This window comes from Anastrepha ludens, chromosome 2 (assembly GCF_028408465.1).
Source record: "Anastrepha ludens isolate Willacy chromosome 2, idAnaLude1.1, whole genome shotgun sequence".
Classification (NCBI taxonomy): Eukaryota; Metazoa; Arthropoda; class Insecta; order Diptera; family Tephritidae; genus Anastrepha; species Anastrepha ludens.
In genome coordinates, this window is record NC_071498.1 from 117026688 (window position 1) to 117046381 (window position 19694).

General features: G+C 38.9%; 2 protein-coding genes across 2 annotated transcripts; both read left to right on the forward strand.

Annotated features, from left to right (window-relative positions):
- The first annotated feature begins 1146 nt into the window (after positions 1 to 1146).
- Positions 1147 to 6073, forward strand: LOC128855172 (hamartin). The gene is made up of 10 exons (XM_054089871.1): positions 1147 to 1297; positions 1379 to 1567; positions 1632 to 1888; positions 1958 to 2398; positions 2458 to 3208; positions 3268 to 4109; positions 4174 to 4771; positions 4836 to 4993; positions 5402 to 5531; positions 5596 to 6073. The coding sequence occupies exons 2-10, from the start codon at positions 1474 to 1476 to the stop codon at positions 5994 to 5996; spliced, it is 3672 nt and encodes a 1223-aa protein (XP_053945846.1). The 5' UTR covers positions 1147 to 1297; positions 1379 to 1473; the 3' UTR covers positions 5997 to 6073.
- A 1216-nt stretch (positions 6074 to 7289) lies between these two features.
- Positions 7290 to 19605, forward strand: LOC128855173 (exocyst complex component 5). Its single transcript, XM_054089872.1, has 7 exons — positions 7290 to 7437; positions 7497 to 8192; positions 8254 to 8471; positions 13928 to 14521; positions 14581 to 14770; positions 15043 to 15360; positions 19321 to 19605. Exons 1-7 carry the CDS (start codon positions 7405 to 7407, stop codon positions 19417 to 19419), a joined length of 2148 nt encoding a protein of 715 aa, XP_053945847.1. The 5' UTR covers positions 7290 to 7404; the 3' UTR covers positions 19420 to 19605.
- The last annotated feature ends 89 nt before the right edge of the window (positions 19606 to 19694 follow it).

A 19694-nucleotide genomic window follows, 5' to 3' on the forward strand; every position in this document is an offset into this window, starting at 1 on the left:
GATTTTACTAGGAAGCGTTTCTTAGTATAAAACATATTAAAAGAAATTGAGCAAAAGAGAGAACATAAAAAACGAGAGGGATGTAGCAAAAGCTACAGTTTCCCAAATAATTAAACGGGTGACGATGTTTATCAGCGCTCCAGGCCTGCAACACATAAAATGTCCGAATGATATACAAAAACTGCAGAACCATAAGAGGTCTTAAAAGAAATCATCCTGTTCGAACAGATATAAGAGGGAGCTTACTGAGAAATACAATATATAGAGATGTCTAAAGATGTCCAAGGTTTTCAAATTTTAATAACATTCAACATTTTTATTTGCGAGCTGGAATGTGCTTGCATTCCTACAATTCAAAGTTTTTTATTTACACTGAACCTGAAACGAAATATGTACCTGTGTATATGAACTTGTAATTATGTTACAATTCACTTTTTTAACAATTAAAGCTAATAAAATAGTTTTAATACATATTTCAAAATTCCACATCACATTTATTTCATGCAACAAATGCCGCCAATTATTTTTAGAGGTCAAAATTGCTTTATTTGTAAATTTTGGCTAGTTTTCGTTTCACTATTTCGTCTATTTCCGCTCCCTTTGAAATACTTTTATAAGAAGCCCGCCTATTTTCTTCAGTTATTCTATGTAATACATGAATTAGTCTTCGTAAAATAGGGTCTGCACATGCCATAGTTATCAATTCAAGCTATTTTTTTATCAAATCTTACGTGCGAGTAAATGGATAACAAATCTTGAACACATAACTGCAGTGCTAAACGTTTCACAATGCACTTTCTCTTTAATAGAGCGCACAGGCTATAGTCATAGAACAGCGGATTTAATTTGTTCTCAATTTCTTTGGTCTCTGAATTGTCAAATTTAGTAAATTGCTCTTATCTTGGTTTATAGAAATTGACATTCTACGTACCAAAGAAAAAACATTATAAATGTGACGAAAATAAATATCACGTTAAGATATTATTATTTTTCGTCCGCAGCGTCTAATGCATACTGTAGTTTTTTATAAACTAATATATATGTTACTATACAATATGACATTTGCGGGTGGCATTACTAAGTCTCTTCTTCTCTGTTGCATTTTTAATCAACTTTTTCGTTACATGACATTTGCAAAATAATATGAAATATGGGAACGTAATTGTTTCTTCCTCTTCAATTTGCTACACTGTTGGTGCAAGAAAAATTAAAATGAGGTTTTTGGAAGTGATTTTCTGCACAATCTGAATGTAAATCTTAATCCAATCTTCTGGAGGATATGACGAAACGACCGAATGTAAATTGAAAAAATTTAGAGTTTTGTACCCACGGACATGTGCATAAACATATTTGTTTGTAAATGCTTATAATTATTTAGGAGACAATTAAACAGGAAATAGATGAACAGTCATAGTTGGAGCAAAGACCTAAGTTGTGACGCCGCAACAAATAAAAACAACGTCAACTATTAGCATGGATGTAGAGAAGGTGTTTTCCGATTTGGAGTCAAATCAAACTCATGAGTGTGAGGAGTCAAAGCGAAAATTGGTGGAATTGTTTACACAAAGTAAGTTTGTTGTACATGTTTACAATATTTGATCCGCTATTCATTGGAGTCGACTAAATTCTAGACAAAGAGACATGGCCAGTGCACTATATGATGGATTACTACTATAAAACTGGTTCCCAAAGAATTATGGAAGTATTGGTCAAAGTACAGCCGCCTCATGATACATTCATTTTTGATCGGGTGTCCGAATGGCTTAAAATGCAAACACATCGTATACAGGCGCTAAACTTGTTATTTTTTGTGGTGCGCAACAATCCGACTTGGTTATTTAAAGTAGAAAAACACCGCCTTATAAAGGATATTTTTAAGCTGTTGATGGTTGGTATTTTCAGTTATAATTCAAAACTGTGGCTTGAGAAGAAATAAAAAACAAAATTATTTTTACAGACGGAGAAAGATATCGTGCCTCTAATGAGCGCGCTGCTTTGTATCATAACATTGCTACCCATTATACCTAATTTGGTTCCAAATCTATTAGGCGATTTGTTTGAAGTGTTTGGGCATTTAGCTACATGGAATTGTCAAAACCCAAAAGGGCTACCAGATGATAAACTTGTGCACTTGCAACTGGGGCTACAAATGTTGTTCCACCGACTGTACGGAATGTATCCTTGTAACTTTATGGCCTTCTTAAGTGATTTTGTAAAGAAAGAAAAGGGTGCAATTTTCCATCACACAATCAAACCACTACTGGAGACAGTCAGAATGCATCCAATGCTGGTGACAGCGACTATGGAAAGTGAAGTTAACCATGGACGTTGGAAAGAAAAGGAGCCTCACGACGTTGTAGAGGAGTGCGCAAGATTATCCCTTCCCATGCTAAATCAGGTAAATAAACTATACGTGATTATTACTACACAATGAAACTGTTTATTTTATGCACACAGGACTTTAATTCGGAACAACTGCTTTCAATATCAAGAGGATTTCTCGATGCACCTTGTGAAGCTCGATTTATGCTGGAATTAAAAAGAAGCAACGATACTAAACCTGCATACAGTTCAGATAAGATTTACTATTCTTCCGAGCAATTAAGAAACCAACAACAAAACTATCACACACGAAGCAGTAATGGTCCAATGTGGCAAAATGACTGTGATGCAAACAAAAATATGAGTGGTACAATTTGGAGCCCTTACAATGAAATAACAGCATCTGGACCAATGCCATTAACTCCTACGCCTTCTTATATGCTACCGCTTCCTGCGAATGCTGTTGTTTCAAATATGGCCAACCAAGTTACGGGCATTACTGGCTCATCACCACCTGAAGCCGCTGTGGAAGCAACACCAGAGACCACACCTATGAAAGACTTAAAAGAACTTAAACAGCATCTGGCAAATCCCCATGCAGTGCGTGCCATTTTCGCTAGTCAACCTTCTTCACCATTGCGCAAAGAGAATCAAAACCATTTCAATTTCACCGATGCGGCGGCAGATGGCGGGGCTATAACCGGAACGACGACGTTGATTGAACAGGAAGTAAATACTCGTGTAGTGACACGTGTATCCACAACGTATGATCGTAGGTTACAACAAATTGTGCATGATCGGAGTCGATCTCATAGCCCATTTCAAACTATTGAGACAATGATGGCCAAACAGCAAAGTGCTTTCCGGTCGCCCAATGAAACAAATTGTAAGTAGATAAAAACGGCGATCACATGCAATTTTCTTAATGTATGTAATATGTCCTAGCTAAATCTGGAACGCCTGATCCTGATGTAAATGAAATCACAAGCAGCAACCAGTTACTGACATCAGCTGTTCCGACGCCCACACCCACACCGACGCAAACGCCGACTCCTTCTGTCACACCCTTACCAAATATTTCCGCGCACCCTTTATCTTTAGTTCCAATTCCAACATCAACATCTTCGACATTGGAAAATATAACAAAGATTTGTAATGATTGCAACGAAACAGATCGATCAATGTGTACCGAGGGGGGACTGCAAATCCCGACTAGCCGGTCTATGCAACTTTTAATTGTGAAAGGCCTTAAACGTCGCAGCCGCATGGTAAGCGATTGTTACAATGATTCAAGTTGCATGAGAGTAAGGCTGAACAAAAGGTACACTGGCGAATCGGAGGCTATCGAACCTGAAATGGGAAATGTTCGGCGTACAAAATCTTGCTCAGCAATCAATTTGATGTCGGCGAAAACAGCTTCACAGCAAAAGTTAGATGACAGCGATGAAGGAATGTCCAATAACGTATTAAAGACGACCGCGAAGAATTTAACCATATCCCAGCATCGTTTGCAAAAAAGTGGTAAAATGTTAGCTATTGCCACCGCTAAGAAGCAGATACTTGATAGCGATCTTATGGCCAATTCTCGGAATCATGTTTCGACGCAGACTGTAGAGTTTGTGCCACAAAATTATGAAAACTCTTTGTTTCAAATGTTACTTGAAAGCGTAAATTTACGTAATGTGCACGAAAGAAATCAATTATATCCACAGGAGATACTCGAGCTATACGTTTCACGCACATCTCGATCAAAAGATGGATCTGATATTGGAGGCCGTTTGGATCAGGTAATTATGGTAAAGCTTCTTTAATGAGCACTGTATTGAAAAAATCTTTTTAATCAATTATTAGGAACAATTCCAACTGCTGTACCTACAGTTGCAATATGAACGTCATCGACGTGAAATGCACGCGGAAAGAAATCGACGTCTAATGGGACGAAGTCGTGATAAGCGCAGTGTTGAAATGGAAAGGGATCGCTTGCGTGAACAAGTTAAAAGTATCACTGTTAAAAACAAAGAGCTAGTGCAACAAATCGAAAAGCACACAAAACTACATAATGAGCGCGAACAGCTATGCATAGATGAATTGACCCAGATCAAATTGAAATACCAAAGTGAAATAGAGCAAAACAAGTGCCTTCGGCAGGCCAACGAAAACTTGCAGACACGCCTAAATGAAGAGCTAGCTAATCGAAAAGGCGACACGTACGAGTTAGAGGCTTTGCGGGGTCATGTCTTTAATTTAACTTCAGAGCTGCAACTTGCACAACAGCAGGCGGACATGGGTATACTATGTAAGCAAGAATTAGCGCGCCATGAGGCAGAATTCATTATTATGGGTGAGGTGCAAATCAAGTGCCGCGACCGACTATCGGAAATAGATAATTTCAAGGCGCGCGATGAGGAATTCCATATGTTCCAAAGTAATTACAACAAAGAATTGAAAGGTAAACTCTTTTGTCCCTTCAAATACCTACATACAAAATTATGAAATAATTTGTTTTGTTATAGATTTGCGTCACGTTTTAGAGGAAAAAACTTCGCAATTGGATAGTGCAAAGCATAAAATTAACGAACTACAATCACAGCTTCAAAGTAGCGATAAAGTTATCACGGATCAAAAACGCCTGCTAAAAACAGTGAAGGATGAATATGAGGAAATGTTTAAGGTCTTTATGAACTATTTTTATTTCTTGTGGTAAATTAATTCGATGGTAAAGTACTCCAATTAGAAAGTACTTTATGCGTTGCCCTTAGGTTTTAGCATAGGAAACGTGTGTCCTTCTCTGCAGTGGCGAGAGAAAGTGGAAAAAGAATTGACATCAATTGACATTTCTAATTGAAATATATATTAGCACAAGAAAGAATGAAATGATTGGGTCGAGTTTCTGAAGTAGAAAAAAAATAATAAGCAACAATGGCTTAGTCGATATGAGACCATTTAAAAAACTAAAAAAAAAACTTATGTTTTTAGCCTCTTGCCACTTTAATATGTCTATATTTTGATTAAAGTACTATAAAAATACCATTATTTTTTTTCCTTGTTGATCTAATATGATAATATTTTCTCCTTACAGTCACTCAATAAGAAATACGACGTACAGAAATCGATAATAATGCAAATGGAAGAAAAGATAATGATGTCGGTATTCAAGCCACAAGGTGGTGTATTTTTAACAGCCTGTTCTCCAGATACCGATAAAACCGGTAAGATATTTAAAATTGCTTGCCTTATTTTAGAATGACGAAAATTTACATTCGAATTTGGTAGATGTTGCTTCATCCATGGACCGAAATTCACCGCTATCGACTTCTCTGGCCTCGAGTGAAAGTCTATCGGCAAGCCTGCGTTCAACGGAACTTCGAAACTTACAGCAATTGGTTGAAACGCCTACAGTTGAAGTAAGTGGTGGTGGAAATGTAATGGTCACTGTAGCGGTTAAGGGTGGTGCAGACATTATTGAAGGAAAACGTTTACCAGCACCAGATTTGGCTAGCTCTGCAATGGCAGCTTCTGCGACAGTTGCTGCTAGTGCCATCAATATTATACCGAGTACAAGTACTGCAGCTGGAGTGGTGTCGGCATCACAGGCCTTGCCTAAGGCACAAAACTATGATTTATTGAGTGGAAAAGGCAGTCATATTCATCCGCATGTACATTTGCAACAATAGCAAAGTTGAAGTGGATAGAAATACTAATGAAAATAATAAATATGATCGCAATATGAAAGCGGTTCAAATTAAAGTAATATCTTGTTTTTATTTGCAAATTTTTTTTATTTGGTAAAAGCGGCTGATATTTTTCAAAACACTTATTGTCATGCAATTGTTATATGCATTTGTCAGATAAAGAATCGGATCGGTTAATTGGTGTATAGAAGACTGTGGAGAGGATGTCAATGATAATTGTGCTCGAAGCATTTAATAGTTATAGCATCGTTCCCACGACAGTCGGTTCTATGTTAATCAAACAACTCGGATTTACATCCGGCCAAGGAATATCACTCCCCGTACCTGTATGGGGAATGTTTATGCTGCTTCAACAAAAGCAACAATAATGAATACCGCATAGAGACTTGCCGACAAGTTTTGACATTTCATTTCTTTCTTATTCAACTTTATTACTTTTTTATAAAGATATAGTTCATTGCCCTACAAGAAACTATATAAATCCATGCTTGAAACTAAAAAAAATTACATACAAATTTCCAACTTCTTATTCAGACTTTTTATAAGAATTTCGAGCTTGCAGTTTTATAGCCCATTGATTTATGGTGTAGTAAAAAAATGTTCATATAAAAATGTGAAGCATTGGTTGTATAAAGAAAATGTATGATACAAGACCTCCAGTTAAAAACAAATGTGAGTTGAATTAATTAAATATCAGAGAAATCCACCTGTTATAAAAAAAGTGAGTTGAAATATTAAAATATTAGAGAAATTCACCCCCAACGTACGTTAGATAATTATGTAAAAAATCGGTAAGATCACTGAAACAAAAAATATTTTTTTAATCAATATCAGTAGGTATTCTGACTCAAAAATCTTCAATTCAATTTCAAAACTTCGTTCATCCAATTGGTCCAATTAATCGAATCTGAACCGAAAACCTTCATCCAAATTTAAATTTTCCTTCTTCCAGTTGGTTTACTTGGGGAATCGAATCGAAGCCAAGTCAGTTCAGGATGGAATAAACACGATTGAAATTAATATAACAGAAAGGTCCGGCCCTGAACCTCTACTTATTCAATACCAAAAGACGAATAAAGACAATTGGGTAAAAAATTGTACCATATAAAAAACTACTTGGCTCCAAATGTATTGGAACTCAATGATCGTAGCCATTATTTAGTACGTTCTCTGGCCAAAATTATGTTGACTTGCCATAGTCCCGAAATTAGCGGCGATGTACAGTTTTAAAAATTTTCATTATGGTGGTCGAATCTGGCAACATCAATCAGCTGATTTCAAATGTTTAATCTGACTACACAGTCCTCCTAGAAAAGACGAAGCGAAATATAGATAAAAGTTGAACAGTTTATTCTATGGTGTTTTAATGAAAATAATTAATAATTAAATCATGTTAGCCCAGTATATGGACGAATTTGAGCAGGTGAATAAAATAATTTATTTTTATATTAATTCACTGTTCATTATTTACCGAATCCCCAGGAGCCTTTTGAAGTGTCAGAATTTATTGAGCGGCTGACATGGCGTATAAACAACGAAGTTGGAATCAGCGGTAAAAATGCAGACGACTTCAATCCCGTAGCACTCCACGATACTTTTATTCAAACCATAAAAGACATGAAAATTTTACAAGAGAAGCAGCAGGCGAAATGTGAACGGCTGGAGGAGTCACTGCGCCAAGAACAGTCAGCACATACCAAACAAATATGCAAACTGCAAGAACGTCATCAGGTCGCAATCGACTGGTTCGGTCAACTGGACGAGAAAATAAATTCGGTAGCAGGTAAAATTATACACCTTGGCGAGCAATTGGAAAATGTGAATACGCCTCGTAGTCGCACTGTGGAAGCACAAAAACTGCTGAATCACATGTCTGAATTTCTTGTCCCCGGCCCTATACTCAACGACATTTTCACCGATCCAACGCGACTTTACGAAGCAGCTGATGTGATCCAAAAACTTTTTACAATTTCACAAGATTTACCGGTGGAGAAGTTTGCTGAATCGAAAAGGAAAATCGAAAAAATGTATGATGATGTTGAGCGGCGCCTAATTGAAGAGTTTGCTACAGCGCAAAAGTGCGAAGATATTGAAAAAATGAAAAAGTTGGCACAGATTTTATCTCAGTTTAAAGGTTACGCCCAGTGTATTGATGCATATATTGAACAGAGTCAAATGGTTATATGATAAATTTGTACTTTTGTTTACAGAGTTGCTTAATATTTTCTTTTCCCAATAGACTCCATATGGCGGAAAGGATATTTTTATCGGAATAGCGCCGATGTGCAAACATCATTATGAAATCATCAAAAAAGTATTTGCACATCCCGGGCAAGTCATGTCAAAGTTTATACTCAATATTTACCAGTTAAAGTTACATCAATATGCGCTAACTAAATTGGATGATAAAAAGGACGAAGAGAAATACTTGCGTACGCTATACGAATTGTACTCGCGGTAAGTTTTTATTAATTAAAGTTATCGCACGGAAGAAATGATATTCTTAATTGCCATAACTAGCCGATTTTTAATTTTTAATTAAAAATTACTAATTTGAATTATCTGAGAAGGCTGCCTTATTTTAGCGGAATCCTTCAGTTGCCTTGATTGATCACTTTCTGGTTTCAACAAGGGCTGAAGTTTTATCAAAGCAATAAGTATTAATTTTATAGGGGAAAAAATAAATTTCAATTGAATTTAAGTATAAAAAGTAAAGAAAGTTAAAAAAAGCCAGAATTGAAAAAGCCAAGGAAAGTATATGAGGCGTCAAAGGAGGCACGTAAAATTTATCCAGTTTTAATCTGATTAAAAAGAGGTTGTCTGTAAAGTGGGTTTTCTGACGATAGTTTAACGTGACAACGTCATAAGAAAATACTGTAATGGTTGCAATTTTCAAAACAAAATTTTAATTTTATTTGTTTGATAGATAATTTGTATGGATATAGTGAAGGAGGTAAATGGAATTGCAATGGAATAGGTCAAGTTACATTTACACAAACGTGAAAAATGACGAAACATTTATCAAATTCATGAAAGATATGTTCAATTTCGATTGTGCATCAGACGTTAATATGTAAGTCAACAACACTAAGAGGCAACATCATCGACTTGTCTTTTTCAAGACACATTACACTCGAAACACCCCCTTTCATTTCATACTTTTCCTATTTTCGTCCTATTCTTAACAGAGAAATGGTTCATTACCATGCACACAGAAAGAAGGCATATGCAAATATATTATGCATTCCCATGGCAGCCCGTTCTATGTTACCGGAATGACTCGGGTTTTTCCCGACCAAGGGCTGCCACCCCAGTATACTAGCCCTGTCTAGTGTATCGTATATCACCTCACCCCTTACGTCACAGGAGCAAACTCTCGCAGCAGTCCTGCTCCAAATGCTTCTCCTCAGGGCTGGAGTCGAATCCAACCCTGGGCCATAAGTATTCTACTGATGTGTCTGCCACAAACGGCTTCACCCGAACTCCACCTCGGTTAGGTGTAATAATTGCAACGGGTGGAGCCACCTTAAGACCTGTTCAGGCCTTAAGTCGCACAGGGAGTGGTCCACACGGTATGTGGCCACGTGTTGCTCCCGCCAGCAGGCGTCTGATGCCTCCACGGCTACTACACCCCCTGATAGGCCGGCACTACCAACCGCCACCACCACCCACACCTCCACGGTGAGGAGCCTATCGGAGCAACACAACTCGCCTTCAACCCCTCTCATCGAGAAGCTTCAAGCTTCTCCAGTTTAACTGCAACGGACTAACGAGTAAGGTCGACGAGATAGTTGACTTTATGAGCCGGCACAGTATTAAAATAGCTGCGGTCCAAGAAACAAAGTTGCACGCTAGGTCATCTCTGATCACCAGGGATGGCTATAACGTGCACAGACACGATCGCGAGCGAGACAATTGTGGTGGCCTAGCGTTTATAGTCCACCACACAGTGCAGTATCGTCTCATCGATGAAGGAATCGACCGCAGGGACAGCACCTTAGAATGTCAAGGCATAGCTGTCCGGTCAGGCGATTCCGAGCTCGAAATATTTAACATATATATATATATACCCCCTGTCACCTGCTGCCCGGCAGGATATCACCCTGATATAGGTGCGCTCATCAGAGGTGGAAACCGATTGGTTGTAGGTGACTTCAATGCGCATCACGATCTTTGGCATTCAAGCGTGCCAAATGATCGTAGGGGACAGCAATTGGCAGAGCAGATAGACGACTCGACATTCAGCACTGTGAACGACGACGCCCCCACCAGGGTAGTGGGCAATTGTAGCAGCTCGCCTGACCTAACAATAGCTAGCGCGGGTCTGATAAATAGCATAACCTGGCGACCTATGCTATCGCGTGCATCAGACCACTTGCCCATTATCGTCTCGATTGAGAGACCTGCCGACTTCGTTTCCGCGAATCACCGGTCCTATTTTAACTTTAAAAAAGCTAATTGGGCCGGCTTCACGGAATTCACCGAGGACACCTTCGCCGCTCTTCCCATCCCCACTGATGTGCGCGTGGGCGAACGCGCATTCCGCAAGGTGCTCACAGCTGCTGCGGCTCGCTTCATTCCAGCTGGAAGTTATAAGGATATCCGTCCTCATTTCCCAGCCGAAACAGCCAGTTTAGCAAACGAGCGTGACCACCTACGCCAGGCAGATCCCGGCATAAGGGATCTCAATTTGGAGATCCGGCAACTGGTAAATCAACATAAGCGGACCAAATGGGTTGAGCATCTGAAGACCTGTAACCTCACCTCTGGGGTGAGTAAGCTCTGGTCCACCGTTAGGTCCCTGTCGAACCCGACGAAGCACAGCGACAAGGTGTCTATCACCTTCAACGGTTGTACTTCGTCGGACCCGAAGAGATGCGCGAGCTATTTTAGCCGGCTTTTCATACTGCATCCTCCGGGCGATAGAACCAAACGTCGTGTTACCAGAAGGCTGCACAAACTGACGAACGACAGTGCGCCACTTAGATTCTCCGGTGATGAGGTTCAGGGGGCTATCAACAAGTCGAAATCATCGAAAGCCATTGGCCCTGACGGATTAAACGCGCTGATGCTGAAGCATCTGGGACCCCTGGGAGTAGGACTCCTCACAAGGGTCTTCAATCTGTCCCTGGCCACTCTCATCATCCCTGACAAGTGGAAAGCAGGGAGAGTAGTCCCACTACTGAAACCTGGGAAACCCGCAAACCAAGGGGAGTCTTATCGGCCGATAACTCTCCTTTCCCCAGTAGTGAAGACACTTGAAGCCCTCCTACTCCCACTCTTCACGAAACACCTGGCCCCAGCTCCACATCAGCAAGGATTCCGACGAGTGCACAGCACCACCACGGCACTCACCGCCATAAACGTCCAGATAAATCGCGGGCTCAACCAAAACCGCCCCTACGAGAGGACTGTCCTAGTAGCGTTGGACCTAAAGAAGACTTTCGATACAGTCAGCCATTCCACGCTACTAGATGATATTTATCAGTCGACACTCCCGCCAGGGCTGAAGAGGTGGTCCGCAAACTATCTGAGCGGTCGGCACTCGTCAGTGATATTTCGAGATCAAACTTCAAAGCAGAGAAAGATTAAGCAAGGTGTACCACAGGGTGGTGTCCTTTCTCCCTTGCTGTTCTCTTTCTACATCTCGAAGCTCCCCCAACCACCAGCGGGAGTTTCCCTGATCTCATACGCTGACGACTGCACGATAATGGCGTCGGGCAATTACATCGATGGCCTGTGTTCCAAAGTGAACAATTACCTCACCGACCTTTCTCGCTTTTTCACTGCGAAGAATCTCCAACTCTCCCCTACCAAGTCCACGGCGACCCTTTTCACCACCTGGACAAAGGAGGTTAAGCTGTCCCTTAAGGTAAAAGTCGACGACACACCAATTCCGACAGTAAATAACCCCAAAATTTTGGGTGTAACCTTTGACAGCTTGCTCTCCTTCTCTGCGCCTACAACCGCAATTGCCACAAAAGTCCAAAATCGCAACAAGGTCCTCAAATCGCTGGCCGGCAGCACTTGGGGCAAAGACAAAGAACTGTTGCTTTCGACATTTAAGGCAATTAGCCGGCCGGTTCTAAACTATGCTGCGCCTGTCTGGTCGCCTGGAACTATTGATTCGCAGTGGGTAAAGCTACAGACATGTCAAAATACCCCCATTCGGACAGCGACCGGGTGCCTCCTGATGTCACCCATCCAACATCTTCACAACGAGGCACAAATGCTCCCAGTAGCGGAGCACAACAAACTGCTCAGCAAGCAGTTCCTGCTGGGATGTTACCGCAGGTTTCACCCCTGCAGACACCTGCTTGAGCCTGAGCCGCCTCCCAGGCACGTCAGGAGACACCTCCTAGACTACGCTGACGAAATCCAGGACACAACTTACCGAAACCTACTGGACCGGACAGTATTTAGACAGTCAATAAACGACATTCACCGGGAGACCGTTACCACCTTAATGAACTCCCGTCCTGTGAATGCCGTAATCGGAGTCCAACCACCACCTATCGCAGATAAAGAGCTCCAGCTTCCCCGTGAGACTCGTGTAACATTGGCACAATTACGTTCTGGATACTGTACCAGGTTAAACTCCTACATATCCAGAATCGACCCCGACCCACCAAACACATGTCCGGCATGTGAAGGTACCCCGCACGACACTAACCACCTCTTCACATGCCCCCTCAAACCGACTCATCTAAACCCCCTCTCCCCCTGGACCCAATCTGTCGAAACAGCATGTTTCCTGGGCCTACCCTTAGATGAGCTAGACGAAGACGACCGATGATATACTCACACAGACAGGGCTACCTATGCTGTTAAAACAACAACAACAACAAATATGCGAATTTATATACATACATATGCGCATATACATACATATATATGCTCACTCAAGTAGAAGAGAGCCAGATGTCGAACGTTGCCAAATGCGGGGGCCGATCGGGCTCTTTGTCCTTCGTTCCGCGCTCTCGCTTGCAGTTCAAGCAAGGTAACGACGCATGAGCAAGATAACGACGAATGAGCAAGATAACGATGATTGAGCAAGATAACGGCGAATGAGCAAGATAACGACACATTTTTTCGTGCGTGCAGCCGGCTAAATCGAATTATAAGACGTTATCACGTCAAAAATTTATAAAAAATAAATATATAAATAATTGGTACGTACATTTCTGTTAGGTGTTTGGCCAAGCTCCTCCTCCTATTTGTGGTGTGCGTTTTGATATTGTTCCACAAATGGAGGCACCTACAGTTTTAAGCCGACACCGAAAGGCAAATGGTTTTTTATTAGCTTTTTCATGGCAAAATATAAAGAAGGTTTGACATTCCCTGCCGAGAGGCGGCCACTATTAGGAACAACTTTTTATTTTGTGGTTTCATGCTCTAAGATTCGAATCTATGCACTCCCAAATGGTAGTCACACACCAACCCGTTCGGATACGGCGACTGCCGTGTATAATTCTAAAGGAAAGCGTCAAAGAATAGTTGTTGGTATGTTCGCGTAGAAAAAATACTTCAAGTAGCCCCATAAAAAACAGTCCTAAAACGACACATCACAGGACTTCAAAATTTAGGGTAGGGCCGATTTCTGTGAATTCGTGTCCCTCTAAATGCAATAGTTTTCTTAAGCACAATGGGTTGTTGTAGCAGCATAAACATTCCCCCTACCTACATGCGGGGAATGCTGCTGGAGTGACAGTCCTTGGCCGGATATAAATCCGGGTCGTTTCGGTAACGTAGAACCGACTGTCGTGGAAACGAGCACAATGGGTCAGAAGTGTGCCTCATAAGTTCGATAAATTGCGATTAATATAGGAACTGTTTTGCCTCCTTTTGTAAAATTGTTTAATTATATTTGTATAGCTTACTAATATGAATTAATTATTATTTTCCCGTTAAAGTACATTAAAATTGTCAGCAGATCTACAAATCTATATGTCTACCATGGATGACGATCTACTGCAGAAGTTGACACAACAAATCTTCACAAAACATTTGGCAAACTATGTGGAGGTTGAGGCAAAATGTCTTACAACAAAATGTTCAACCGAATTGGAACGGTTTTATGTTAATAAAAAGCATCAGAAGAAGCCAACGGAGCGTTTCCAAGAATTAAGACGCGATATGCAGGCACTAATCGGTACACGTGCGAATATCAACATTGCCCAGATTGAAGATTACGGTGGGGAGACCTTCCTGTGTGAAGAGTTAGCAATAAATATGCTGCAGGAGGCAAAAGCTGCGCTCAAACGATGCCGTCTACTTTCCACTCCTATTGAATTACCAACTAACGTGATAAAATTAAATGATATTTTATTACGTTTCCTTATGCACGAACATGTTGTGTATGCTCTGGAACTGGGACTGCAGGCAATACCGATAGCAGAAGGCAAAACATTCCCACAACTTTACTTTTTTGATGTGGTACAAAAAACCAATATCATTGTGCATTTACTGGAAAAACTCTCGAATAGTGCCGTCATACCTTGTATAATGTAAATTTTTAAAATCAAAAAATATTGGAAATTTTTAAAGTTGTATTTATGTTTTACAGCAATACACCAAAATACTCAGATTATATGTTTAAAAGGCGCTTACTAATGGAACAGATCGAGAAATCTTTAGACCAGGGACTTGAGCGTTCAATTAATGCGGTAATCAGCTGGGTTAAACTATATTTACAAAGCGAACAAAAGAAAACAGATTATAAGCCGGAAACTGATATGGACACAATTTCGTCAGCGGTAAGTGTACATACAAACTACCAAAGTATTTACTTATATAAACTCTCTTATTATTTTGAGAATTATTAGTACAAATTAAGGTATATTAATTCAGACGTGAGGTAATAAAATTTAGTATTAAAATTTGTTCACACTTTATGATAAACGACTAAAATACGGTCATTATTATTATTTCCAACAATTACAATAAAATACTATTTTATATAATTAAACAAAAAATCATGTTCGCACAGTCGAAATTTTTTCATATTTGTATGATTTCGTATTTTTAGGCTTGTCTACAGGTTGTACAAAATTTGCAGCCTGCCATTAAGCAAGCAAAACGTTCTGTAGATGGCGATAATTTACAAAATGTCCTACACGAATTTGGTGTACGTTTCCATCGCGTCATTTTCGATCACTTGCAAACCATGCAATACAATACGGCGGGTGCTATGTGCGCAATCTGTGATGTGAATGAGTATCGTAAATGTATTCGGGAGTTGGAAAATCCGCTGGTCACGCAACTTTTTGATATACTGCATGCATTGTGCAACCTGCTGCTGGTGAAACCAGAAAATTTGCAAGAAGTTTGTACCGGGGAAACTTTGGTGAGTAAAATGTTGGAAAAAGTTGTAAAATATCGGTTGTGATTTACTCAATAGTTTAAGTCGATATTTGTAGCAGATATTATTTGTATTTTAAAAGGAGTGGAATGGAAAATGAGTGGAGTGGTTAGTGTGTGATTATTATTTATATGTGAAGGGTTAGTTTCAAGGATATGGATATAGCTAAGTGGGCGGCGCAATGGTGGTGCAACAACAAGAATAAAACAATATCGCTGTAGCAATTCACGGTTCTCAATGCATTTGGCAGAATCAGGTGCTAAGCTGACTTAATTGTAGAGATTTTTTAACAATTTTTTGCTTATAAACAACTCGCTTCCTTATTATTTTATCATCTTTGCTTATATTAACCTAACCTAACTTTCAATTTTTGGTTACGAGCCTTTGCTTAGTTCTTTCAGACACCTCATCTACAATTAAGTCACGCCACAGTTACGTATTTTTTTAACTTTTATTTGCGCGATCTTGTACATATTCCATCTTTCTTATGTCATATACATTATATCTTTATAGTTTGTTTTTCTTTTGCTATTTTTTATTTATTAAATATACTTACAATATACTAAATGGGATTAAACATGAAAAGATCACATATTTTAACATTTTTTATATATTTTTTTGGGTATAGTACATGTATTTGCTTGTTTTTTTTAAATTTCTTAAGGATTTCTATAAAATAAAAATAAATTTGTACAAAAGAGGTTTTCAATCCAATATATTAAATCATACACGGATATATGTATATATATGAGAATATTGGGTATGTTCATGTAAAAATTATCCAGTAACTGGCCAGGAACTTTATTTCCGAGAACTTGGTCTCAAAGATAAAAATATTAAAAAAAGTAAATGAACGCAAAACCAGTAACAAGTTTTACGAACAGATGATTAAATTGTTGACGGGAAAAATTACAAAAATTAACTTTTTTTAATAAAAAAAAAAAGCAAATAAAATGCAAAATAACAAGCTCAGCATCACATGATTTTATGTTGTTCACAATAATTTGATTCATTTCATCATCGCTGTCAGATGAAGAACATTCCATTCGCAATTGCATTGTTGTGGCAATCACAGCTTTCTTCATATTTTCGTTGCTGCCGTCTATGCATGTATCAGGGTGGGCCATGTAAAATTTGCTTTTTGAATCGGCTATAAAAAAAAAAACTAATCAATATATTTTCAAATTTTTTTTTTATTTTGAAGATTGAACATTGTCATTTATGAATGAAAAATAATATCGTTCAAATGACTGGCACGACTGGCTTTACAGTAGGCCATTCGATCAACCCAATTTTTAAGCACATTTTCGATTGTTTGGGCTCCAATTTCATGAATGGCAACTTAAGGTTTTAACGCATCAATCGGGTCTGGATGGTTCGCATAGCATTTGTCCTTAAGCGCTCCCTCCAAAAAATAGTCCAACGGGCTTAAATCAAAGCTCCGCGGCGGCCAATTGATATCGGAATTTCGGCTGATTATTCGATTTTCAAGAACGGTAGCCAAAAGTTCGAGTGTAACTTTGGCAGTGTGACAAGTTGCACCGTCCTGTTGAAACCAAATGTCGTCCATGTCATCCTCTTCAATTTTTAGAAACAACTCGTTGAGCATGTCACGGTAACGCTCGCCATTTACTGTAACCACGGCTCCTCGCTTATTTTCGAAAAAAATGGCCCGATGATGCCGCCAGACCAAAAACTGCACCAAACAGTGACTCGTTGTGGATGCATTTGCTTCGGTACAGTAACGTGTGGATTTTCTGAGCCCCAAATCCGACAAGTTTGCTTATTGACGTAGCCACCGATGTGAAAATCAGAAAAGAAGAAGAAGACTCACCACTTTGGAAATAGGTTTTCAATATTTCCCAATTTTGTTCAAGCGTTAAGTAAAATACGAACACATTTGACATGTCATTTGTGTTACAATTCTCAAAACCATAGGTGGTTCAAAAAGCAAACGCTATATGGCCCACCCTGTATAAGTATATGTATGTGTACGAGTATATTGCCAAATTAATTAATAATTAAGAAGAACTAGCATAAAACACACGTTCCCACGACAGTCGGTTCTACGTTACTGGAACGACCCGGATTTATTTCCGGCCGAGGACTGTCACTTCATATTATGCTGCTACAACAACAACAATAACAGCATAAAACACAAAAGAACTAGTGACACGCAGTGGGTAAAGCTACAGACTTGCCAAAATATTGCCATTCGGACACCGACCGGTTGCCTCCTAATGTCCCCTATTCAACACCTTCACAACGAGGCACAAATGCTCCCTGTAATGGAGCACAATAAACTGCTCAGCAAGCAGTTCCTGCTGGGGTGCTACCGCAGGTTTCACCCTTGCAGAAGACATCTGTTTGAGCCAGAGCCGCCTCCTAGGCGCGTCAGGAGACACCTTTTAAACTATGCCGACGACATCCAGGACAAAACTGACAGAAATCTACTAGACCAGACAGTATTTAGACAGTCAATAAAAGACATTCACCGGAAGACCGTCACCTCCTTCTTAAGCTGCCGCCCTGTGAATGCCGTAATCGGAGACCAACCACCACCTATTGCAGATAAAGAGCTCTAGCTTCCCCGTGAGACACGCGTAACACTGGCACAACTACATTCTGGATACTGTAGCAGGTTAAACTCCTACTTATCCAGAATTGACCCCGACATACCAAACATATGTCCGGCATGTGAAGATACTCCGCACGACACTAACCACCTCTTCACATACCCCCTCAAACCTACTCATCTAACACCCCTCTCCCTCTGGACCCAACCTGTCGAAACAACATATTTCCTGGGCCTACCATTAGATGAGCCAGACGAAGACGACCAGTGATATTCCCTACACTAACGGGGCTTGTATTACTGTTAAAACAACAGTGATTTTTATTTAAATTTAAAATTTTGGCTCAATTTCCAAATTTTAATTAGTGACCTTAGGTATATACATAAGTATCAGCCAGATCAATGTGTTTGCACTTAAGGTACTTGACCACCTTATAAGTTTCAAAAAATTAAATTTTTTTTTTTACATTTTTTCAATCCTTATACTTTTAAAAATCATCACCTGAAACTGTTTTTTTAAATTCGAATTCTAACAAAGTGAAATCAGTGAAAATGTGCAGGCGCATCCTGCACTCATTACTTGCTGACTCAGCGGAAAGAAAATAGCAAATTTTAACTTTAAACGCGTTTTTCCAGAAATTACTTTTTTTCGAATGGCGGACACTTTATCTCCGAAACTGCATAGCCGATTTTAATGATTTTGGTCTTGTTTTATTTGTTAAGATGTTTTGTATGCCAATTTACCACATTTTGCAAAAAAAAAGTTAATAAAGTATTGCTTTTTAAGCATAACATTGTGAAAAACAGGGGTGTTTTCTTAACTTTTTTTCAAACATCCGCCATTTTTTTATTATTTTTTTTTTTTGTCAGTTTGTGGTAAATTCTCACGCAAGGAACCTTCCTTTTGAAAATTTTGTTTCTCTCTTTTGTTTTAGAATTACCATTTCTAAGATTAACTGTCCGCCGCAAGACATGATTTTCTTCAGGCCTCGACTTTGGCGCCTCCTGGATATATGTTAAAAAAAGAAATTTTAATAAATCAATTTTTTTTTGTATTATATAAGCTCTAAATAAAAATTAAAAAAAAAATTTATTTTAATATATTGAATGCATGAAAAAAAAATTATTGAATATGTTGTACTTTTTAGCTTTCCAAGGTGGTCAAGTACCTTAAAAAATGGTTTAAAGAGGAGTAGCAGATAATGAAATGTTTAAATAAACACGTTTCTTTTTTGTAAAGCGGTCGTGGTATGAATAATAAGTATTGGAATAGCTGCTCTTTCGAGTGAAAGTGAAAATTGTGAATGAATTAGTCAAATAGACAAATGTGTTTATATCTATATTATATATGCATATAATCTCTCTTTTAGAACTACTTGGATAAATCGGTCGTACGACAATTCATACAACTACGTGCTGATTTTAGAATTATCAAAAACACCAACTATCTCAAAGGCATAATGGAGTAAAAGAAAAAGCCAGCGTCGATATACACAATTAATATTATTAGTAAGCAGTTTAATCAAAAAAACAAAAGATATATATATATATGTTAGTAGCAATAAAAGTATTTAAACAACCGCTATTTGAAATAAGAAAAGAATGGAATTTCCCAAGCAAATAAATAAACGTCATTTTACCAAATATAAAATCAATGAACTGCAATAGTATTTACAAAGCAAACATACGAGGCAATCAATCAATTGTAGTCAATCGAAATTGCTACCGTATCAGTTGCTACTGT

Bases quoted from the DNA above. Each gene is read 5' to 3' on its own strand.
- LOC128855172 (XM_054089871.1), top strand. From the start codon at position 1,474: ATGGATGTAGAGAAGGTGTTTTCCGATTTGGAGTCAAATCAAACTCAT. The intron at 1,568-1,631 runs GTAAGTTTGTTG...ACTAAATTCTAG, and splicing joins GGTGGAATTGTTTACACAAA to ACAAAGAGACATGGCCAGTG. The intron at 4,110-4,173 runs GTAATTATGGTA...ATCAATTATTAG, and splicing joins TTGGAGGCCGTTTGGATCAG to GAACAATTCCAACTGCTGTA.
- LOC128855173 (XM_054089872.1), top strand. From the start codon at position 7,405: ATGTTAGCCCAGTATATGGACGAATTTGAGCAG. The intron at 8,193-8,253 runs GTTATATGATAA...TTTTCCCAATAG, and splicing joins ATATTGAACAGAGTCAAATG to ACTCCATATGGCGGAAAGGA. The intron at 14,771-15,042 runs GTAAGTGTACAT...TCGTATTTTTAG, and splicing joins TGGACACAATTTCGTCAGCG to GCTTGTCTACAGGTTGTACA.